Source organism: Diachasma alloeum, unplaced genomic scaffold, assembly GCF_001412515.2.
Source record: "Diachasma alloeum isolate Michigan unplaced genomic scaffold, Dall2.0 Dall_scaffold_00183, whole genome shotgun sequence".
Taxonomy (NCBI): Eukaryota; Metazoa; Arthropoda; class Insecta; order Hymenoptera; family Braconidae; genus Diachasma; species Diachasma alloeum.
Window position 1 is genome coordinate 2,564,126 of NW_021680349.1, and position 19,632 is coordinate 2,583,757.

A 19,632-nucleotide genomic window follows, 5' to 3' on the forward strand; every position below is an offset into this window, starting at 1 on the left:
TCAATTTATTTCGCATTCGAAACTTGTTTTGAGTTAAAACTTGACGCGCATTTCAATTGTATTTCGATTACTATGATTGTTGATCATTATTTTGGATTATTTGAAGTCAAATAAAAAATTATTATATTTAATGATTATCAGGAATGATGAATAAATTGATTGACAGATAATTTCAGTATTTTATTTGACTATTTTTTAATGCTTTGAATTCGAAAACAAATTGATCGATAGAAAAGAAAATATTCCATTCCATCACAAACTCAAGGAGTTATTGAGATTAAAAAAATGATAAGTGCCCGTGTTGGCCTCTCGCCCGTAAATAAGATGTTATTTATTACCAATATTTTATTCAATTAATTTGATTTCACGATAAAATCATATTATGATAGCTTCAACATGGCATGATAATTTTAATAATAAAATGAATAATAAATGATACAACATTTATTGTTCAATTTATTTCCCATTCAAAACTTGTTTTGATCCTGTCTATTCTTTTCCATAATTTTCAATTTGTATGTTCTAATGACAGAATTATTTTAAAAAGTATAATTACTACGATGAAATTGACTGGCAAAGGAAGAAGAAAATATGAAGAACTGTGTGAAATTACGCCTTGTTCTCCGAAGACGTTCGAAGTATTGAGTATTTTTTTATGCACAGATTTAGTATCTGCACAAAAAATATGTTGACACCAGGCCAGTTAGCCTCAAGCATTTCCTCGCTGCGGTTTCATTTTTTGTGTTTATGTACAGCCTTAGTTAAATTTGATAAAACTCATTTATCGTACTCCACTTTCCCGCAAACTCCTGCTTCCGGTGATGAAATTAATCTCGTGCGGTGCCGCGGGAGTCAGTCCGATTCAAACCCCCATGCGGCGCGGACAATAATGATTTAACAACAATAATAATTTTTGAATCCAATAATAGCCGTTAATAACTACTATCTTTAGATTAAATTACAATTCAATTAAACCCCTGCATTGTTCTCGTTTGGCTTTCTCGTTTCAACTCGATTCATAGAACAATAATTAGCAACAAAAAGTTCCGTCAATGATCACCTAATACTATTAATACTATTACTGAAAATAGGGACTAACTGAATCGCAAATTAAAATGGCTAAAGACGCTGGACTGCCCCAGGAAATAATAGAAAAACCGATTGTGCATGCGATTGTGAATGATTTGAGTTCAGTAACTGAGACTGCACTTGGAGATGAGGTTGAGCTTGGGGTTGTTGAAGTGAAGCCAGAGGAAACTGCTCTTGAGGTTGATACGACGGACCAGGCGCGTCGCGCGGCTCGCCAGGAGTCCACATACGCCGCGAAGAAGACTGTTGCCCAGGGGATGATGGATGTCGCCTTGATCACAGCTAATGCCAATCAGCTGCGGTATCTCGTTGAGTACCAGAGGGAGAGCCCCACCTTCTGGTTCATTGTTTCGCTCATTACCATCAGCCTCTCCCTCCAGGTAAAGTTACCGGGGAAATTTTCAAACGAGATTGATTCGTTCAACTCCAGTACTTTTTCACCTCGGAAATGAGCGAAAGTCGACATGACGTTGTGTTGACTGCACGGAGAGAATTTTTTTAGAAAAATTCTAGTGCGAGTTCTGGAAAAAATCACAATCCCTGCGAAAAATTCTAGTGCTGTTAAGGGGGAACGGAACCCCTGTGGCTGTAGGAACTTTTAGGATGATGTTTTCTCCTGCAATTATTATTTTTTATTCATTCAACTACTTCATTGACTCAACAATGCGATAATCGAGTCGATAAAGTAGTTTCACAAATTGAAATTAATGTTTGTAGGAGAAAACGCAATTCTAAGATTTGATAGAGACAAAGGGGTTCCGTCTCCACTGAAGGTAAAATTTCTTGGTATTTCTGGTACAAATTCTGGGGATTTCTGTGAAATTTTACAGAAATATGGGGAAAAATTCACGTTTTCCCCAATAAAATTTCTAGTACGTCACCTTGCGCCTTTTTTCCCGTGCTAACACTAGAATTTTTCTAAAAAAATTCTCTCCGTGTGCTTTTGTTGAACTGCTGTGTTGTTATTATTTATTAGGTCGCTGTGGGAGTCAGTCTGATCTTTAAAGGACGCTTCGACATCAAGGGGAAATCGAGATCACCTCAAGCATTGAGAATTAATAACTACGTTGTTGTTGCGGTCTTCCTTATTACGATAATAAATGTTTTCGTCGCCGCGTTCAGCATCACGAGTCCACCTGCTGTTGCGGGGGCTTCTACTGTGAATAATGCTGCCGCCTAGATTCTATCATGATTATTTTATTAGGTGAAACATGAATTTAGTAGCGAAGTTATAAACTATTTAGAATTGATCTCTGAAAGGGGAGAATTGAATTTGACTTTTCAGATTCATTTTTTATCGTATTTTTTATATTTTGTAAATAAAGTGAGTGAAAATCTTCAGAAGTTACTTTTATGATTGAAAATTAAATCCCATGACAAAAAAAATTCTTCGAATTTCTAAAGAATTCGAATTTTTGTTTGTGACAAAAATTCGCGCTGACCAACAACGCATTTATTGTTTGGAATGTTGCCGAGATGTTTTTCTAACGATTTCGGTCAGTTGTGAATATGTATGGGAGGAATTGATTGAATTCATTCAGAATGAACAGAATTAATAATAATTCTAATAATTATTTCATTAGGAGAAACATAAATTAAGTAGCGGAGTAATGAAACATCTTGATATCTAAAAGAGATAATAAATTCATCATTTTTGTTTTATTTTTAATCGCATTTTCTATTTTTTTCTGAATAAAACCAATCGAAATGTTCAAAGTTCACGGTTAAAATTGAAAAAATTTAATAAAAATCTGCTAATTCCCATGTTACTCCAGATTTCTAACGGTATCTGAAGGAATTTTCTTTGTTTTGAATTGTGGTTTTCAGAATAAAAAAAAAGAAAAGAAAGAAAAAACTCGATCTAATGGCAAGCGCATTTACGAAATGTCGCCGAGATGTTTGTGAATACGAATGAAAGGGATTGGAGTAACTCATTTAAAATTTTAAATTGATTCTCCTGACAATTTCACCTCGTTACAAAGTATTAATCCATTCAGAACGAATAGAAAGCATTCAATATGCATCCCAGGGCTCTAACCGACCGACTTGGCAAGTATCACCCGCAATCGGACGCTCTAAATAGTGACGAGATTCAAGGGCGCCAACCGCTCTCATTTGATATTAAAAAGCTCCGCGTTTCATCTCTAAACGCAGGTTATATCCTACGCGATTTCTCCCGAGCTTCGGTACATCGTCACTGGGATGTCCCTCTTCCCCACCCCCGCCGGGTCCGCGGGGGGTGGCAAAACGGGTGGCAAAACATTACGACGAAGGCTGCGCGGTGCGCATGAAACAAAGGTAAGTGCAGCCGCCATTGCCGGAGCTTACGTCGGAGTGCAATTTTTGTTTCGAGAGGTGTTACGTCAAATTTTTCGATAATATCAGACTCTGAAAATCTACTGTGGTGAGAGATGGGAAAGGGAAAAGGTGAGATATCAGAATAAATTTACCCCACTCAAAATTTTCTTCATCCAAAGAGTATATTTTTTATTTTTGAGTAAAATTAAATGCGCTGCTCTTGACATTGAAGGCTAGGGGCCAAAAACCTGTCATTAACAATTTTTTATTCTTTGAAAATAATTTTTTTCGCCTCTTATCGTCATTTTTATGGCATGCGTCTCCAGTTTTTGCATGCGGAGATGCAATTGAATGTAATTGCATTCAAAGTTAATTGAGTAATTGTATTTAGGAGGCGGCGGGGGCGGGGGTGGCGGGGCAAAGGGCGGAGATGTGAGTTTTTATCATGAAATTATTTCATCAGGTGAAGTGTTGTCAATCGCACTTTAACGATTATTGATATTGTTTAGAATAAGAAGGGCGGTGCTGCTGCGCCTGCGTCGGGCAAGTCGGAGGCCAAGGCCGACGCGAAAGGCGGGAATAAAGGTGGCAAAAAAGGTGTGTTGTGATGATGAAATCTCGGGGGAATATTCTCGTCGGGGTACACTGTTAATAAAGTTTGGCTGAATTTTCCGGAAGAAGAACTTGAGTGGGATTTAAGGGGAAGAGGTCAATGGAATTTCAAGTTTTCCAGTTTTTTAGTGGCAGGAAGAAAGAAATTCCACATTTTTCATGAATTTTCAAGTGAAACTGAATATTCACAGCCGAATTCGCTTTAAAGTTCTAAATTTTCTTTAAAATTCTTGGAATTTTGGTATTTTGTTGAGGAATTTCCTGAAAAATCAGAGGAATTTGGAATTTAAAAAGCGATTTCTCCGAATTGTCCCGGAATAATTCAACTGAAATCTACAGTTCCTACGGATTTTCCTATAAAATTATAAATTTTCAATAATAAAATTCTCTTACTGGAAATTTCAGTAGAAAATTTTTAACAGTGCAGTTGATTTTTTTGTTAATGAAATTGATCCAATTATTAACGATTATATTAATTATTATCAGTGAGATTTGACGATGGTTGGGTTTGTCGAGCATTTGAGTCCAGGCGAAGATGATAAATCAATGAAAAATCAGTAAATGATTCAATTATTCCACTGGGTAATTCACGATAATTAATTCTTCATTCTTATGTTGCAGGTGGGAAAAAATGACCTCAGCTGTACCCACTATCAATTCATCCCCCAATTATCACTTGTTAATTTATTGAAGATATTGAGAAAGAAATTTTATTAATTTATATTCAAACACAAATAAAAAAATCTTCATTTTATGGAAAAAAATCATGTATTCGTGATTTATTCTCTTCTATGCTGCAAAAATGAATGGCTTCTTCACTAGAAATGAGATTGAGTGAAGATGAAGAAAAAAGTGTCCATTGTTGTGCTTTTCCTCTCGAGTGATGAAAAAAGCAAAAAATCCACAAAGAAAACATGAAATTGTCAAAATTTTATTTTCCATTCCAATCCTACAAATACATGAATCTCTGATAAGTGCACTTATTACATCATTTATTTATTCCCCAGAGGTTTAAGAACAACATTATAAATTGAGATTTATTCAGCTGAAAATCACATTCAGTCGATTTTTCGTCGTAAAAATGACATAATTCACATACCTCATTACTCTTCGCGCATTTCGAATACTGAAATCACAATATTTATGGTAACTGTGAGGACCAATAACAAAAGGGCAAAGTTATTCCACAGGTTTGCCTTGTTTTGGTCCTGCTGTTTGTTTATGTTGAGACTTGAGCCCAGGAATATAAAAATCATACCTTGGAGGATCTGATGATGAAAAACAAAAAATAAAAATCAACGAACAAAATAAAAATAAAAATCAATCATAATAAAAATAGATAAAAATGTCAAATGAATGAAATAAAAAATGAAAATCCAAATTAATCCCTTCGAATTAATCCAATCGCGATGCTTCATTAATAAAGAATAAAAATGAAAAAAAAACAAAAAAACAAATAATAAACATGAAAATAATCGAAGACCATTAATGGCACTAAGAATCTACTCCAATGGCACCGCAATGCCTCTCCTCACAGCGTAATTAGCCCCAGTGAGCACCTCCCTCGGTTTATTACTGAATTCCATTCCGAAACCCGATATAGCGACATTCGTTAGACTGATGACAAAAACCCCGATTAATATGACGTCGTTAATGATGTTAGCAGCCCACTGGTCCCTCCTTCGATTGATGTCTAACCCACCGACAGCAATGAAGAGAAGACCCACGATGGCCTGCGCATTTCAATGAGTTTCTTGCGTTCCTCTTCATGAATAAAAACACCCCCAATCCCTTCGAATTGATCCAATTGCTACGCAAGAGTCTCACACGAGTGTCTGACGATGATTATTAATATCATTAATTCAATAGTTTGAAAGTAAATTCATCTATAAGGGCGGCCGGGGCAAAATGGACTTCTTCGAGTCGCCATCATCTCATTGTGTGCTCCATTTTGCCCCTGCATTTTGATTTTGTTTGATTAATGCATCATCTCGGTGCCCTCGGGAGGGTCGAACAACAACAGCGAGGAGAGACCCATCGGATCGAATGCAGCTATCAGAATGTTATCCAAGAAAACAATGAAGCTTAGGGCAACTCTCAACCGGCCGATCCACTCAACGGCGTACCCATTCCTTGAGTCCTCCATCTGTCGGTCCAACATGAGGTTCAAGGACAGGGACAACAAGCCCGACAGGATCTGCATGTTACAGAGATTTTTTTTTCGGGTTTGTCATTCTTCCGAGGCAATTGGACCAATTTCTAAGCTATGCATTGCGCGCGTGCTGATCGTTTCAATACTAATTTCTACGGTGCTTTTCGTGATTTAACACTGGGTTGGTGACCCTATGAGGGAAACATCGCCGCGCGTCGTTTTTCTTCAATTCCAATTGACTGGCTTACCGGAAAATTGAAAATACTTCAATTTGAAATACTTCAATTTGTCAATTGAAGGGTCTAAGAAATTATAGTAGTTTTTAGAACAATATATTTATCAAAATTCCTGAAGAAAACGTATTATTTCGAAGAGATAAATTATTTTTCCGATGTTAAATGTAATTGCCCACGCCGCGACGTTGCCGGAAACTCTCTAAACGCGCCTGGGCAGTGTAGAGTGAATTCGGCAACGCTAAAGCCTAAATAAGACGCCGGGGAATCCCCGCGGAGGTGACCAATCGCAGGAACGCATCTGGTGACCAGACTAGTTGGTCACCCTATAAGGGAAACCCCGGTGTGTGTCGTTTTTCTTTAATTACAATTGACTGGCTCGCCGGAAAAATTCACCGAAATTTGACTTTGTCAATTGAAAGGTCTAAGAAATTATAGTAGTTTTTAGAACAACATATTTTTCAAAATTCCTAACGAAAACAAATTATTTCGAAGAGATGAATTATTTGCAGGAAACTCAAGAATACGACCCAGATCACTCTCGACATTTTTCAGATTTTTCCTAGATCTTTCAAATTTATCATTTGTCGATTTATGCTGGCGCGGCGGGGCGCGACGAATCGCGTTCGTAATTTTTGCGCGACCAACGGAGTGTTAAGACAGTTGACTGAGGATTTTAATTGCTCTGCATGCGGTTTGAGAAATTTTTTGTAAATTATGGAGATGGATTTGGTAACTCATCTCTCGATGTTATTTTTATTATATTGCAATGTTTTTTGCGAGTGCCTGTGGTATTTTTTCAAGTGAACACTGCAATCGGGTTTGCGATACTTGTACAATTGATGAAACATGCGATGTGTGTTCATTACGTGAGTTTATTATGGTTAAAACGGTTTTGGTGCGCCTGTGGAATTTTTGAAGATTCATTTTGGGCGTAAAATTTACCTGAAGTCCTATTGATACACATATGAGGGTGAGCATCAGGGTGTAAAATTCGTGCTGCTTCCCCACCTAAATCCAAATAATTGAGAATGATTTTTCATGCAGTACAATGTTGAGAGTTATTGACGGAAATTCCGAGTATTCTTTTTAGAAATTTTTGCAAAGGAATATTTTCACGGAAATTCCAGAGACTTTCATAATTGAAAATTTACGATTTTATGAAAAAATGAATGGAACTGTGAATTTCCGATAAATTATTTAATGGAAATCAATAGAAAATCGGGAAAATTCAAGTTAATATATTCTTGAATGTTAAATTGATTGAAATTTTTGGCTGAAATTTTCGGTATACGACTTGGAAATTTCTATAAACGGATATTTTTACTGGAATTTCAACAAATTTCGTCATTAAAAATTCAAGACTTGATAGCAAAAACAGTGGAAACGGTAAATTTCCGCTCAATTATCGCCTCAAAATTTATAAGACTAAGAATTTTAAATTAATAGACATTTTTAGCAGTCCAATAAAATGAATTTATAAAGTCACCTGTAGGATGTACTTCAACTGTGATGCATTAGCCGTGAGTAGTGCAATATCCAGCATCCCCTGCGCAATAGTCTTCTTCGTCGCATATCTGTTGGCATCCAAGGACTTCACCTGTAATCATAAAGAAAAAAACAATTCCATTGACATCCTATACAATTCACTGAGCAAACCAAAGTCCATGTTCACTTCCCCACCTCCCCCTCGCCCCCAGCCGTGAATTACTCAATCTCCTTGTCCGTGATTGCTCACACGTGTGACGCAGCGGCTCCTTTCCTGGGCTGATTCAACCAGAAAAGACCATTTAAACCCACCAATAGGCGAAATCAATTTAAAATGAAGTTGAACCCTCATTACACATGAGTTTTAAAAGTCGTGGGCGATTGGAGTGAGATTTCTCATACGTTATAGATCGTTTGTGTATGTCTAAAAACAAATAATTAATGCGAAAAAATTAATTGCTTATTATTCGTGTGCCCCGCACACGCTTAAAATGTTAAAAATAGTCCAGGGCCTCCAATTTTTGGACTCCAAAGGTTTCTTTTTTTTCAAAGTTTTTGAAAAAAGTGTCCAATAATAATTACGCATTAGTTTTTTTAAATTCGACTCCTACACAGTTAATTTCGTTTTGTTTAAAATAAAAATTTGCGCCATTCATGTAAAATAGGCAGAAAAAATTTTCAGGCTATTTTACATGAATGGTGCAATTTTTTATTTAAAAAATAACAAAATTAGCTACGTGTAGGAGATGAATTAAAAAAAAACAAATTCATAATTGTTATTGCACATATTTTTCCAAAAATTCTGAAAACAAGAAACCTCTGTAGCTCAAAAATTGGAAGCCCTGGACTATTTTTAACACACGAAGAGAAATATTCAATAAAAATTACATATCTTTTCCGTAAATCCGGAGCGCAATGTGGTTGTAAGAAATTTTACGGAATTGTCACGTAATTTTTACCTGAATCTCTTGTGAAAGATTACGATACCGTTACTTAAATTGCTCTCCGTACATTTTAAGCGTCGGCGGAACAAACGAACAATAAAAAATTAATTATTTTGCACTAATTATTCATTTTTATAAATATGCAATCGATCTTTAACGTATGAGAAATCGCAATCCAATAGTCTCCCCTTAAGGGGTAACAGAAGGCCGCGTTTCCTCGAAATTTTCAAACAAATTTCCTTCTCAAAGTTATTAATATTATTTGAACCCAAAGCACATTGACCTTCATCGTCACCTCCTGGAGATTAATGTGCTTCGATTTGTAAAAATATCGATAACTTTCGGCAGGAGATTTGTTCAAAAATTTTGAAAATTGGCGTCATTCTGTTACCCCTTAATTCATCCCCCCAGCACTTACTCCATTGGCCTCTCCTCTTTCTCCAGACTCAGGGCTTGAAACTCCCGGGATAAATTGTGGGCCGAGTAAGGGGGGACGAAATGCCTCACCCTTCAGGCAATCTCTCGAGAAAATCCACCTGTTCAGGGCTGCACGCACGCATTTATCGAACTGTGAGGGTTTGAGGTCTTGAAACTTCTTGTCGTCTTCACCCTTATTGTGACCCCTCCCGAAGGGCTCGGGCTTCTCCACTTTGTCAGACATATCTTTCTGCCGACTTCGGTGCACTTTTCTGTTTAACGACGAGGGAAACGCCAGACGGGAAGGATTGCTTCCGATGTTATGAAAGCTTTATCGACACGTCTTCAGATAAGAACACTTGATTAGTGTTGATTTAAGAGCTTATCAATCACTCGACGCCCGCTGATTTCCACCTGTTGCGATGCAGTGAGAGCGGCATTGCGACCGGGGAAGCGTCAGGTGCAGAGGTGCCACCAGCAGTCATTTTTGTTATTTTTTTCTTCTCATTGTTGCTGTAACGAATGGAGTTGTCCTTTCGGGGAAGTAATGGACGTATTGTTTCAGCTGTAATTGGGAATGGAGCATTCGAGGGAGGGAAAGGAGTTCAAGGAGCTGTGGCTCAAAATTATATCAATGCCGCTGCGAATTATAAAAAGTTGGATTTGACGGAAATACGGAGTCAGCGGCGGTGATTACAGCTGTTTGTGTTTGGGTAAATTACCCGGTAGTAGATGAATATTCTAGCAATGCCAGGCCAATTCGGGCATCAATGAAAAATTCAATCTCGGGAAAAACGGGGAATTGGTAGACGTAATAACGGTGATTGATGTTTGAGTATCTTTAGAACCGCTTAGGCTTGACGGGGAATTGTTACGGGGTCAGGAAGTACAGAAGGTGAAATACTTTGGTGGAATAATGTCGGGTCAGGTATTAATGTGACGTGGATTTGGGGTCATTACTTCGGTCATCGATTCGCGGAGTCCTATGACCCTGGCATATGCTGCGACACTTCGTCATTCAAACGAATGAATTGATTATAATTTGGAGGGAACTTTTCGCGGACGTCAGGAAATTGATCGAAGCGGATTTTTGGTGACGAAATTGGGGAGGTGATCGGTAGACTCGTCAGGGAGGAAATAGTAGTAAATTCTGTTGAGCATTTTTTGCCACTAGTTCTACGGAATAGTTAAATACTCTGCGGAGAATATTTTAGATAAAAAACACGGTTGGGCTAAGGGGATAATTGCGGGATGTTTGGCATTGAGGAATTCTATTTCTTCGGCGTAAATTCATTCTCAGTTCTAAAAAAATTAGTTTGAATTTAGAAGGAATCCATTCTCGAGAGAAAATGTCCCTTCTAGTCTTCGTTTAAAATCATTTGGAGATAATAATATAAATAATAAATAATAAATGTACTAGAAATAATTATTAATTATTCAGGGAGTCATGTGGCCCTGGGGAATGACTTAATTGAAATTCAGAGGAAATTTTTGCGTACGTCAATAATTTAATCGAAGTAGATTTTTGTCCAAAGAAATTGCGAAGGAGTTGATCGACAGATTCATTCAGGAAAAAAAAATAGTGACTTCAATTGAACATTTTCTTTAATTATTTCAAGAGAATATTTAAATACTTTAAATGCAGTGAAAATTATAGTTTAAAAAAACACGGTTGAACTAACGGGATAATTTCGCGATATTTGGCATTGAAAAATTATATTTCCATCGGCATAAATTCATTCTAAATTTTAAAAAATGACTTGTTTGTCATCTTTATATGTGATGAGCGAATTTAAAAGAAAAAGTTCTTAACAGAAAACATCACACGCAGATTTACCTTGAAATCATTAGTTGTTTGAATAATTTAATATTCAGAGTTGATAAAAAATTTCTCTAATCATATAGAAGTAAAAATGATATCAAACAATAAAAATATTATAAATAATAATATTAAAAATGTAAATGTAAAAATTACCGTATTAAGGTTACCATTCTCTCCCACAATCGGCCCCACAGTGGTGGCCGCAGTGGACATGTTCTTCAAGTACCGTAAAATCCTGATGACAAAAAACAGCGCCGTATTGACGCCGTTGACGAGTCGTTAAAAATCAAAACCCCTGCAACCCTTGTGCCCGAACGAACCCGTTCAATCGCTCGTTATTCACTGTTTGTTCTGCCGACAGGACTGGCACTCGTGAAGGCACTTGAATGAAGTCTGTACTCGACCGAAGCTCGCAAGCCCTAGACCACGAGTGCGATTCCCTCCCTTTTGCGACGATCGCTATGTAATACACAAAGAAATGGTCGATCAACTAAGCCCGACATTTTATTGGCTGGCTCGGAAACGGACAGTTAACCATTGATTCATATCAACCTTCTGGGGAGTGCATACATTTTCGCGTGCATAGTGCATACTATCCGCAATTGTTGTGACAGTTTCTTATATCCATGGCAACCGGAGCCTCTGATGGCATCTTCAAATCTCATTTTTCAAGTTAATTATCAATTCTATTTTATTTAGAACACACGGGAATGAGTGTCATGAATTTAATTTAATTTTTTCATCAATTTCTCAACCAAAAATGCGATTTGATTATCCCTCGCGAATCTCTGATTTCCGAGATGATTTCATCGCTAATGAAATGGGAAAATCGATTTATTATGCGATGTTCCACTTCACTGTTGAATTGATTTTTTATAAATATTCACAGCCGGAGGAATAACGCATTTGAATCAAATGCATGTTTTCGACAATAGTTGTGCGGAAATTTCTTATATCCATGGTAACCAAAGCCTCTGATCGCAACTTCAAATCTCATTTTTCAAGTTCAAGTTTTCAAATTATCTCTACGATTTTATTTAGAACACACGGGAATGAGTGTCACGAATTTAACTTCATTTTTTCATCAATTTCCCAACAAAAAATAATATCACTGTGATTATCACTCGCGAATCTCTGATTTCCGAGACATCTTCATTGTTAATGAAATGTGTGGATCGATTTATTATGCGGTGCTCCACTTCACTGTTAAATTGATTTTTTATAAGTATTCACACCTGGAGAAATACCCCATGCAGATTAAATGCATTTTTTCATTAAAAATTCTGCGATTTCGTTCAGCAATAGTTTTTGAATGAAAATAATTGATGCATTCCGAATAAATTCTTTATTAGAATCAAATAGACGATTCATTTGATGTTAATGGGAATCAAATTAAAGTTTGAATAAGAACTTTATTACGAACTACTTGAATAAAACTATTTGTTTGTTTAAATAAAAATCAATAGAACTGAGGAAAATCCGGGGAAATATGTTATCGAATACTAAATTAATTCAATTTTTTGGCTGAAATTTCCAATTCACTTCTTGGAAATTTTCATCAAATGAAAGTTTTACTGAAATTTCAACGAATTTCTTTATTACAAATTCATTTTTTTTCTGCAATGTTCCACTTCACTATTGAATTAATTTTCAAATTAATTCGGCAATTCGACAATTAATTTTTTTTTAAACTCACTATTGAGATAATGGCATACTTGAATAGATTTCCTATAAAGTAAATAAAATCAATTGACAAATAGTCAACTTTGACTCGTTAAACTCATTTAATTCGCTCAATTTTCATTTTATTACAATAATGCAACATTCTGCAGCCCTTTATTCACTCATTGTCATTTGTATTCCTCGACGACAATTACGTGCGTAAAAACGCTCATTTTTCACATATAAAATTAAAAAAATGGGGTGTACCTAAGGCGCATGAGTGGGTGATTAATTTATTTTTTTTTCTCTCTCAAAATCACAGGTACATTTACTTTTTGAAGAACAGTTAAATTATCGAATTCTATGTTTCTACGATTCGAAGTGAAAGTATGAAGTCAATGGATTTGAAACGGTGAACATATAATCTGGTTTTATCGTCTTTTGATTATAAAATAATAGTTTAAGTAAGCGTTGAGAGCCGAATGTCGAAATTAACAACACAATTATTTTTATTTTTAATTAGGGACAGAAGAGGTAATAAAATTAATGTTAATAATAGAAACTGTGAGACCAATAGCAACACGAGTCGATAAATCTAGAGGCAAACAATTTGACTGTACATTTTTTTTAAGATTAAACAGTTTTTTATCATTTAGTAATAACTATATACTTTTCTTAGTTAACCGGTTAAACCGGAATTTTTTCACGAGTCATTAAACTCCTGGACAATCTTATAATCATTAAGTAATGTTAATGGGGCACTGACGTATGAAAAATAAAAATATCCATCACTCTATGCTTCAGAGTCCATCCCCTCATAATTCAGTTTTTTTCTTCTTAATTTTCTTCTGTCCACTCGATGAATAATGCTACTGTACATTTTTTAGGACAATAATTTTTCGTTTCTTCGAGTGCATGAAAAAACGTTGATAATCTTGGATTTCTCTCATTTTAATCTTGAGTTGGGGCGACCTGAGTGGTTAATTCGCTTCAAGTGGGCTCTGTGTTTGCCAGGAATTCGCCTGCATCGAGAGTCGCTGGTTATTACTCGGCTTCAGGGGCTGAGTGCATCGTACTGCGTCGGGAAAACGCTCGTGGTATCTCTCCAATCGGAGGTATTTGACTGTTACTAAGTGACCTGTGAAAAGTTACAAACGAATGCGAATTTAATGCGAAGAAATTTATAAAATCAGGAAATTAAGAAAATGAACGAAAGCCAATGATTCTTAGAAGTTTAAAATAATGACTCGTTATGTAGTGATTCTTACCATCAAACCAACAACCGTGAAGAGCTCTGTATGCCTTGCCAGCATCATCATGGGTCAGGCATTTCATGTAGACACAGCCCTCACGACTGCCACGATCAACTCTAATGTGAAGAATTTTTACACCCTCACCGCACTTCTCCAAGATTGCATCCTGTACTTTGACTTCCCAGTCATCTTCAAACTCCCTAGAAGGCATAATAAATTATTGCTTCATCATCTAATCATTCCATTCTATGGAAATCACATGAAAGTGTTGAAAGTTTTTGGCTGAACGGCTTCTTAGAAATTTTTATCTATTTATTTTGAAACTCATGTCTATGTTTATCAGGCAAGTGAACAGTATAGGAAATTGGAAGAAATGAATATACTATTTCAAATTGACAATGAAAGAGGATTAAATACTGATTTCTTCCAATTTTCTATGATTTGCATTCCACTGATTTTTATCAAACTCCAGTTTTACTGAAATTGCAGGGAATTTCAGCATTGAAAATTCAAAATTCTATAGAAAAATGAAAACTAGATTTCAGTTGAATAATTCCGTAACTTAATGAAACTCAGGAAAATTCAATCGGATACTCAATATTAATTTTAGTTATGAAAAATGCAAATAAACTGGGGAATTCTAATCTTTCTGCTGTTTAAAACCTTCAAATTCCATTGCATTTCCATTGAAAACTGAAATTCGACTTTTCCCCTAAATCTAGTTATCCCTGAAGTTTCAATTTTTTTCCTCACAATGTATCAAATATTTTTACGGAACGTGAAAAATCGAATCGTTAATAAATACTTACACATCAGGATCGAACATGTGACGAATCTTAAGACAGGGAGTAGGTGAAAATGCTGGACTGTTAACAGATCCCTCCATAGTCTCGAACGCCTGTCCTTGCCAGACTTTATTCTTCTTGCTTCCCGCTGGCGATGATGTATTAGACGTACTCAGCTTTGGCAGCCATCTCCAGACATGGAACTCCTCTCCCGCGACCTGTTGCACCTCCCGACGAATCCTCGATTCATTCTCGTCGAGGAACTTCACTGCCTTCTCCCAAGTTCCTGCCATCTTCCGGCGGTCCTTGGGTGGTATGAGATTGTCCCTCACGTGGTTTATAGCTAGGTAACTCTCCTGAGTACCTCCCGGGCTGGCTGTTGCTGCTGTCTGGTGATGACTCTCCACCATGCTTATTATCTCACTCACCAGGTGGAATACCTCTCTCTCTGCTGATTTTTTGTATTTTATGTACCATTGAACTGCTTTGTGGAGTCCCAGAACTGTTGCGACTCCTAGAATAAGAGTAATATTACTTTCAATTCGGTATTGAAGCGATAAAACGTGAGAATTCTATTTCTGAAGGGTTAATTGTCTCAAGAGACAGTTTACGTTGGAAATGTTCTTGAGAATTTCCTCTAAAATCTCTTTTTTACAAACTGAATTAATGAATAATTAACGAAGTATAGCCATAATTATAGTTGTAAATAGTTGTACATAATTGTAACTATAAATATTTATAGGTATACCTAGAAATATCGATAACTATACTTATTTCTATGGCTATAGAAATTGGCCAGTGAATTTTGATAGTTGCAATAATTTATCCATTACAACAACAGGGATGTACCATGCATTTCATGCATTCCTCACGCATTCACGAGGAATGAATGTATTTTTTATAGAAAAACAATTATAAGGCCCAACGGGTATATTTATAGCACAAGATACTCTGGTGAGAAGAAATAAATCGTGGATTGGGGATGGAAAATAGTTTACTTAAAAGGATTACAGGATGTGGAATAGGTTTCACTGATCCAAAGGAGTATTTCAAACAGGAATTGTGGAGCTACCAATCATTAAATAACGTGTCTGTTGTGAATTTACCGATGGCACAGATAAATAGACTCGATAGAACTGTGAAGACCTTCTGTTTTATCAAACATTTAACTGGTAATTCTGGATTCAGCATTACCATCCCCACTTTTCCTTCCAAACGAGTTTGAAACACTTTTTCCTGGAAATGAAAAACAATAATTATTAGTAAAACGAAATGGGAAAAATTTTATACCATTCTCTTGTGTCTATTATTTAATTCTTGGTGAAAGCCTTTATCTTCTGTGCAGTCAGAGATATTTATAGAAAATAATTTCCTCTCTAAGTGATGTGGTTTTATCTCGTTTTATCAAATCTCTTTTAGACTTATCTGATCCTTTCAAGTTTGAAATTATTTCGAAAATGTCAAGAGACTTCAATTGTGGAAGGTTTTATCAGCTGCCAAATATATCTGGCCTAGATCCAGTCATTCTTCAAATAATTACATAATAAATTTTAAGTGTAATAACTGAACTCTCACCATTGAATCTAGAATATGTTCGGATATGTCAGTTCCTTCATCGACTTCGATGAGTGAAATCCCCCATTTTGGATTCTCAAAGATCAGTAACTGGGCGTTGTGGAGATCACCAGTGATTTCAAACTCTTTCTGTAAAATTAACAATGAAATATTCATAAATTATAAAAATGTGAATGAGGACAAGCTCGAGGTAATCATGGACAGAGGACACTTACGACTTTGTTACTCTTCAACATATTTATGACCTCAGAATCAGTGATGTAGGGCGCGTCACTGGTGTCCTCACAGGCAGCAGCAACAGCTCTCTTCATCAATATTGGTCTGAGTCGTTTCAATAATTGCATCACAGTCTCCACATCTTCTTGGAGTAAGCAGTTAACACCGGGTTTATCGTGATCAGAATGCGAACAAAGTGGAACTTCACTGTCTACAAAACACATGAAATCCAAATACTGCATTAAATAATTCCGACGATATTCATAATTTCGGATTTTTCATGCAACATATGAATGAAAATCTCTGGATGCATAATAACTATTTTTGTTTCAAGGGAAAAGGAAAGAAAAATACTGATAACTGAAAATCTCCAGTACAACATTTATTATTCGTATAATGAAAAAAATACATTTTCAAAAGTTGATTCTCAAAAAAAATGTTAGAATTCTTTATATATAATTTTCTCTAGAAAAAATGGGTGTTAGTTGTATACAGAGTCTAATAATTTATTCGTTCGATTTCAAGTGATCTGTCAATTACTGTTTTTGCTAATTCGTTGATTTTTGATAAATTATCAAATCTCATATTCCAAATAAATGGAAAATTCGAGGAAAAATTCACAAAAAAAAATATGAATAAATACTGAATTTCAAGACCTGAGCACTCGACAATGAGTGGTAAACATCAGTTAGACTTTGTATATTTGAACTAATTAAAGATTAGTACTATCATAATTGCATCATAACTCTAGCTATGATCTACCCACACCTCAAAAAAAGACAATTGTATAAATGAATAATTCGTGTACATAAAGTTGTTAATAACTTAATCTGAATACCTACCCATGGGTAGAGAAGGTACAACCTCGGTTTTTCCACCTAGACCGAGGTAAACAATAGCCAAAACACCGAAGAAGAGAGCCAGTCCTATGACTAATACCATTGACACCATGTTCTGATTATTTCTACCCTCTTCCTGTTTTGTTACTGGCGCTTTGTACGATCTGGTCACCACGTCTCGTGGCCTGTCATTCGAAGACGAAACGTATCTGGAAGAATAATAACATAGTCCCATCAATCACACGATCATAATAACTCCAAAAATTCCGTAAATCATTTTTTATTAAATTCACCTGGAGTTTGTTGCAGTGTACGATGATCGTAGAGTTGAAAAATGTCCATTGGTATCAGTTTCCTTGGTGTCTGGGCGTAATTGAGTTGTATGACGTAGCATCGAACCTGAAATGACATATTAATTACTATTTTATCATCAAACTTCAAGAGAAAATCATTAAATTGTATATATCATTATTATATCCATTTTGTAATCTAAAGTTTTCTAAAATTTTAAGAATTACGATTGAAATTGCAATCAAAAGCAGTAAATAAAACTGAAGATTTTCAAAAAGCATTTTTAAATAATGAATGATGAATACTGACTTCTGAATGATGGAAAATCATGGAAATAACGTTCAGAAGATGATTTTAAATCCCATAAATCCCATAAAATCTCCAATAGAATTATGAAAAAAATCCTTACTCTTAAAATTAGATCGAGAAGGTACGCTGCTGCTGGCCTGAGTGCTGAGTCTCCTCGTGAATTCCGAGAGATAAGGGCTCTCGTAGTTAGCCAGAATATCATTGACATTGAGATCATCCTTCTTATAGGGCGGATCATCCTTGACCGGTGCAATGGGTGAGATATTGGGCTTGAAAGGTGGCACTGTGTACTTCTCCTCCCTGAGTAGATTGGAGCCCCTGGTTCTGCTCTCATAAGTCTTGCCAGTAGTCTCGACCTCAGCTGAGTTTCTATCCTTACGAGAGTCGTAAGTCTTGGTGCTCTCTGTTCCAAATTTCGTTGGAAAACGCTTCTCTGGCTCCTCCGGAATATCCGAGTCAGAGCCAGTCTCCAAGCCATCGTTGACTGTCGAGAGCTTGTACGATTTCTTCTTCTGGACACTCTTGGTGGTACGACTCGTTGAATTCACTGTCGCATCCTCGTAATCGGAGGCCTCCTTGGACTCGGAGTTCCTCGAGCCAGCACGACGTTTCGAGGGACTCCTGGAGGCACTCGTGGCCACTGGAGGTGGTGCTGAGGCTGGTGGAGGCATTGGATTCGCCATCGTTTGCCTACGATTGCTCGACGCTGCTTTCTTCTTTTTATTCGTCGTTGCTGCAATGTCATCGTCAGTGTCATCACTGCTGTATCTGTAATGACATGTTTTATTTATTTTATTTCATTTTTTTCTCATGTCGAGATTGTTTGGGGTGATTGAAGGAGTCTAAAATTGCTGAGGAGTTAAGTTGTTAAGTTGGTCGTGGAATCAATGAGATCTGATTTTAATCGACGACCTCAGGGTTCGGTCCAACTACAATTGTTACGATTAATCTCAAGTCATTCAACCTGAAACGTAACCACCAATGTCACGCATCATCAGACCAGAGAGGTTTTGTTTTCCACGCCGACCATTTTTGAATGTGTTTTTTTTTGCTCCTCCAATTTTGTCATGCAGCTTTTTGGTTAAGTATTTTTGGACGATGAATTCACGGATTATTCTTACCTCGCTGCTAATGAGTGACGAGGGCCAGAGCCACCACGCGAATCAATGAGATTTTTCAGCTTCTTGACGAGTATCTTCCTGGTGGTCTGGGTCACCGGTCCAACGGGATAACCGTACTCGGCGAGTTTCGTACGAAGCTCCGAGTCGGTAAGCGATTCAACCGACATTATTGCGTATTTACTGCACTCCCGGTACGATTTACTCGTGGTGATTTCGAGTTGTTGGTTATTTTGAGGTTTTGTGGATGGTGTTGGGACATGCGAGCGATATTTAATGGCTTGTGATTATTTTAACACACACTTGGAGCCCTATTCCGCCACTTTCAGAGTTATGCCCGACACACAAGAGTTCGTGTCTTCAACGTTTTTTTTCGCTTTTTCGCCTGCGATGCGAGCTGTACCCGCTTTCTGCTCGGGGGCATTCGGAAGGAGTCGGTGGGACGCGAACCGCGGGGACCAATGGGGTGAGGGCAGAGGGGAAATGTTGGGGGAGGGGGGTCGTTTGTACATTGTCAGTGGGCACATTC

The 19,632-nt window shown here is 36.8% G+C and overlaps 3 protein-coding genes and 1 long non-coding RNA gene across 5 annotated transcripts; 2 read left to right on the top strand and 2 right to left on the bottom strand.

Moving 5' to 3' along the window:
• Window positions 1–126: 126 nt before the first annotated feature.
• Window positions 127–2,412, top strand: LOC107047559 (ninjurin-1). Its single transcript, XM_015270340.1, has 2 exons — window positions 127–1,469; window positions 2,066–2,412. The coding sequence occupies exons 1-2, from the start codon at window positions 1,116–1,118 to the stop codon at window positions 2,267–2,269; spliced, it is 558 nt and encodes a 185-aa protein (XP_015125826.1). The 5' UTR covers window positions 127–1,115; the 3' UTR covers window positions 2,270–2,412.
• Window positions 2,413–3,776: 1,364 nt separating this feature from the next.
• LOC107046842 lies at window positions 3,777–4,973 on the top strand. Its single transcript, XR_001461623.1, has 3 exons — window positions 3,777–3,819; window positions 3,897–3,984; window positions 4,621–4,973. It is a non-coding gene; the product is annotated as an uncharacterized LOC107046842 (long non-coding RNA).
• Window positions 4,910–9,575, bottom strand: LOC107046831 (ninjurin-2). 2 transcript variants are annotated; one of them, XM_015269550.1, is made up of 4 exons: window positions 9,235–9,568; window positions 7,874–7,984; window positions 7,330–7,395; window positions 4,910–5,267 (listed from the first exon to the last, which is right to left on the bottom strand). In XM_015269550.1, exons 1-4 carry the CDS (start codon window positions 9,475–9,477, stop codon window positions 5,103–5,105), a joined length of 585 nt encoding a protein of 194 aa, XP_015125036.1. In that variant the 5' UTR covers window positions 9,478–9,568; the 3' UTR covers window positions 4,910–5,102. The 2 variants fall into 2 exon arrangements, with proteins under 2 accessions (XP_015125036.1, XP_015125041.1); XM_015269555.1 differs by lacking the exon at window positions 4,910–5,267 and adding an exon at window positions 5,318–5,732 and having other exon boundaries at window positions 9,235–9,575.
• Window positions 9,576–12,820: 3,245 nt separating this feature from the next.
• LOC107046698 (inner nuclear membrane protein Man1) lies at window positions 12,821–19,516 on the bottom strand. The gene is made up of 10 exons (XM_015269377.1): window positions 19,107–19,516; window positions 18,086–18,753; window positions 17,679–17,784; window positions 17,389–17,594; window positions 16,546–16,757; window positions 16,331–16,459; window positions 15,862–15,991; window positions 14,780–15,269; window positions 13,986–14,170; window positions 12,821–13,855 (listed from the first exon to the last, which is right to left on the bottom strand). The coding sequence occupies exons 1-10, from the start codon at window positions 19,271–19,273 to the stop codon at window positions 13,698–13,700; spliced, it is 2,451 nt and encodes an 816-aa protein (XP_015124863.1). The 5' UTR covers window positions 19,274–19,516; the 3' UTR covers window positions 12,821–13,697.
• Between the last annotated feature and the right edge of the window lie 116 nt (window positions 19,517–19,632).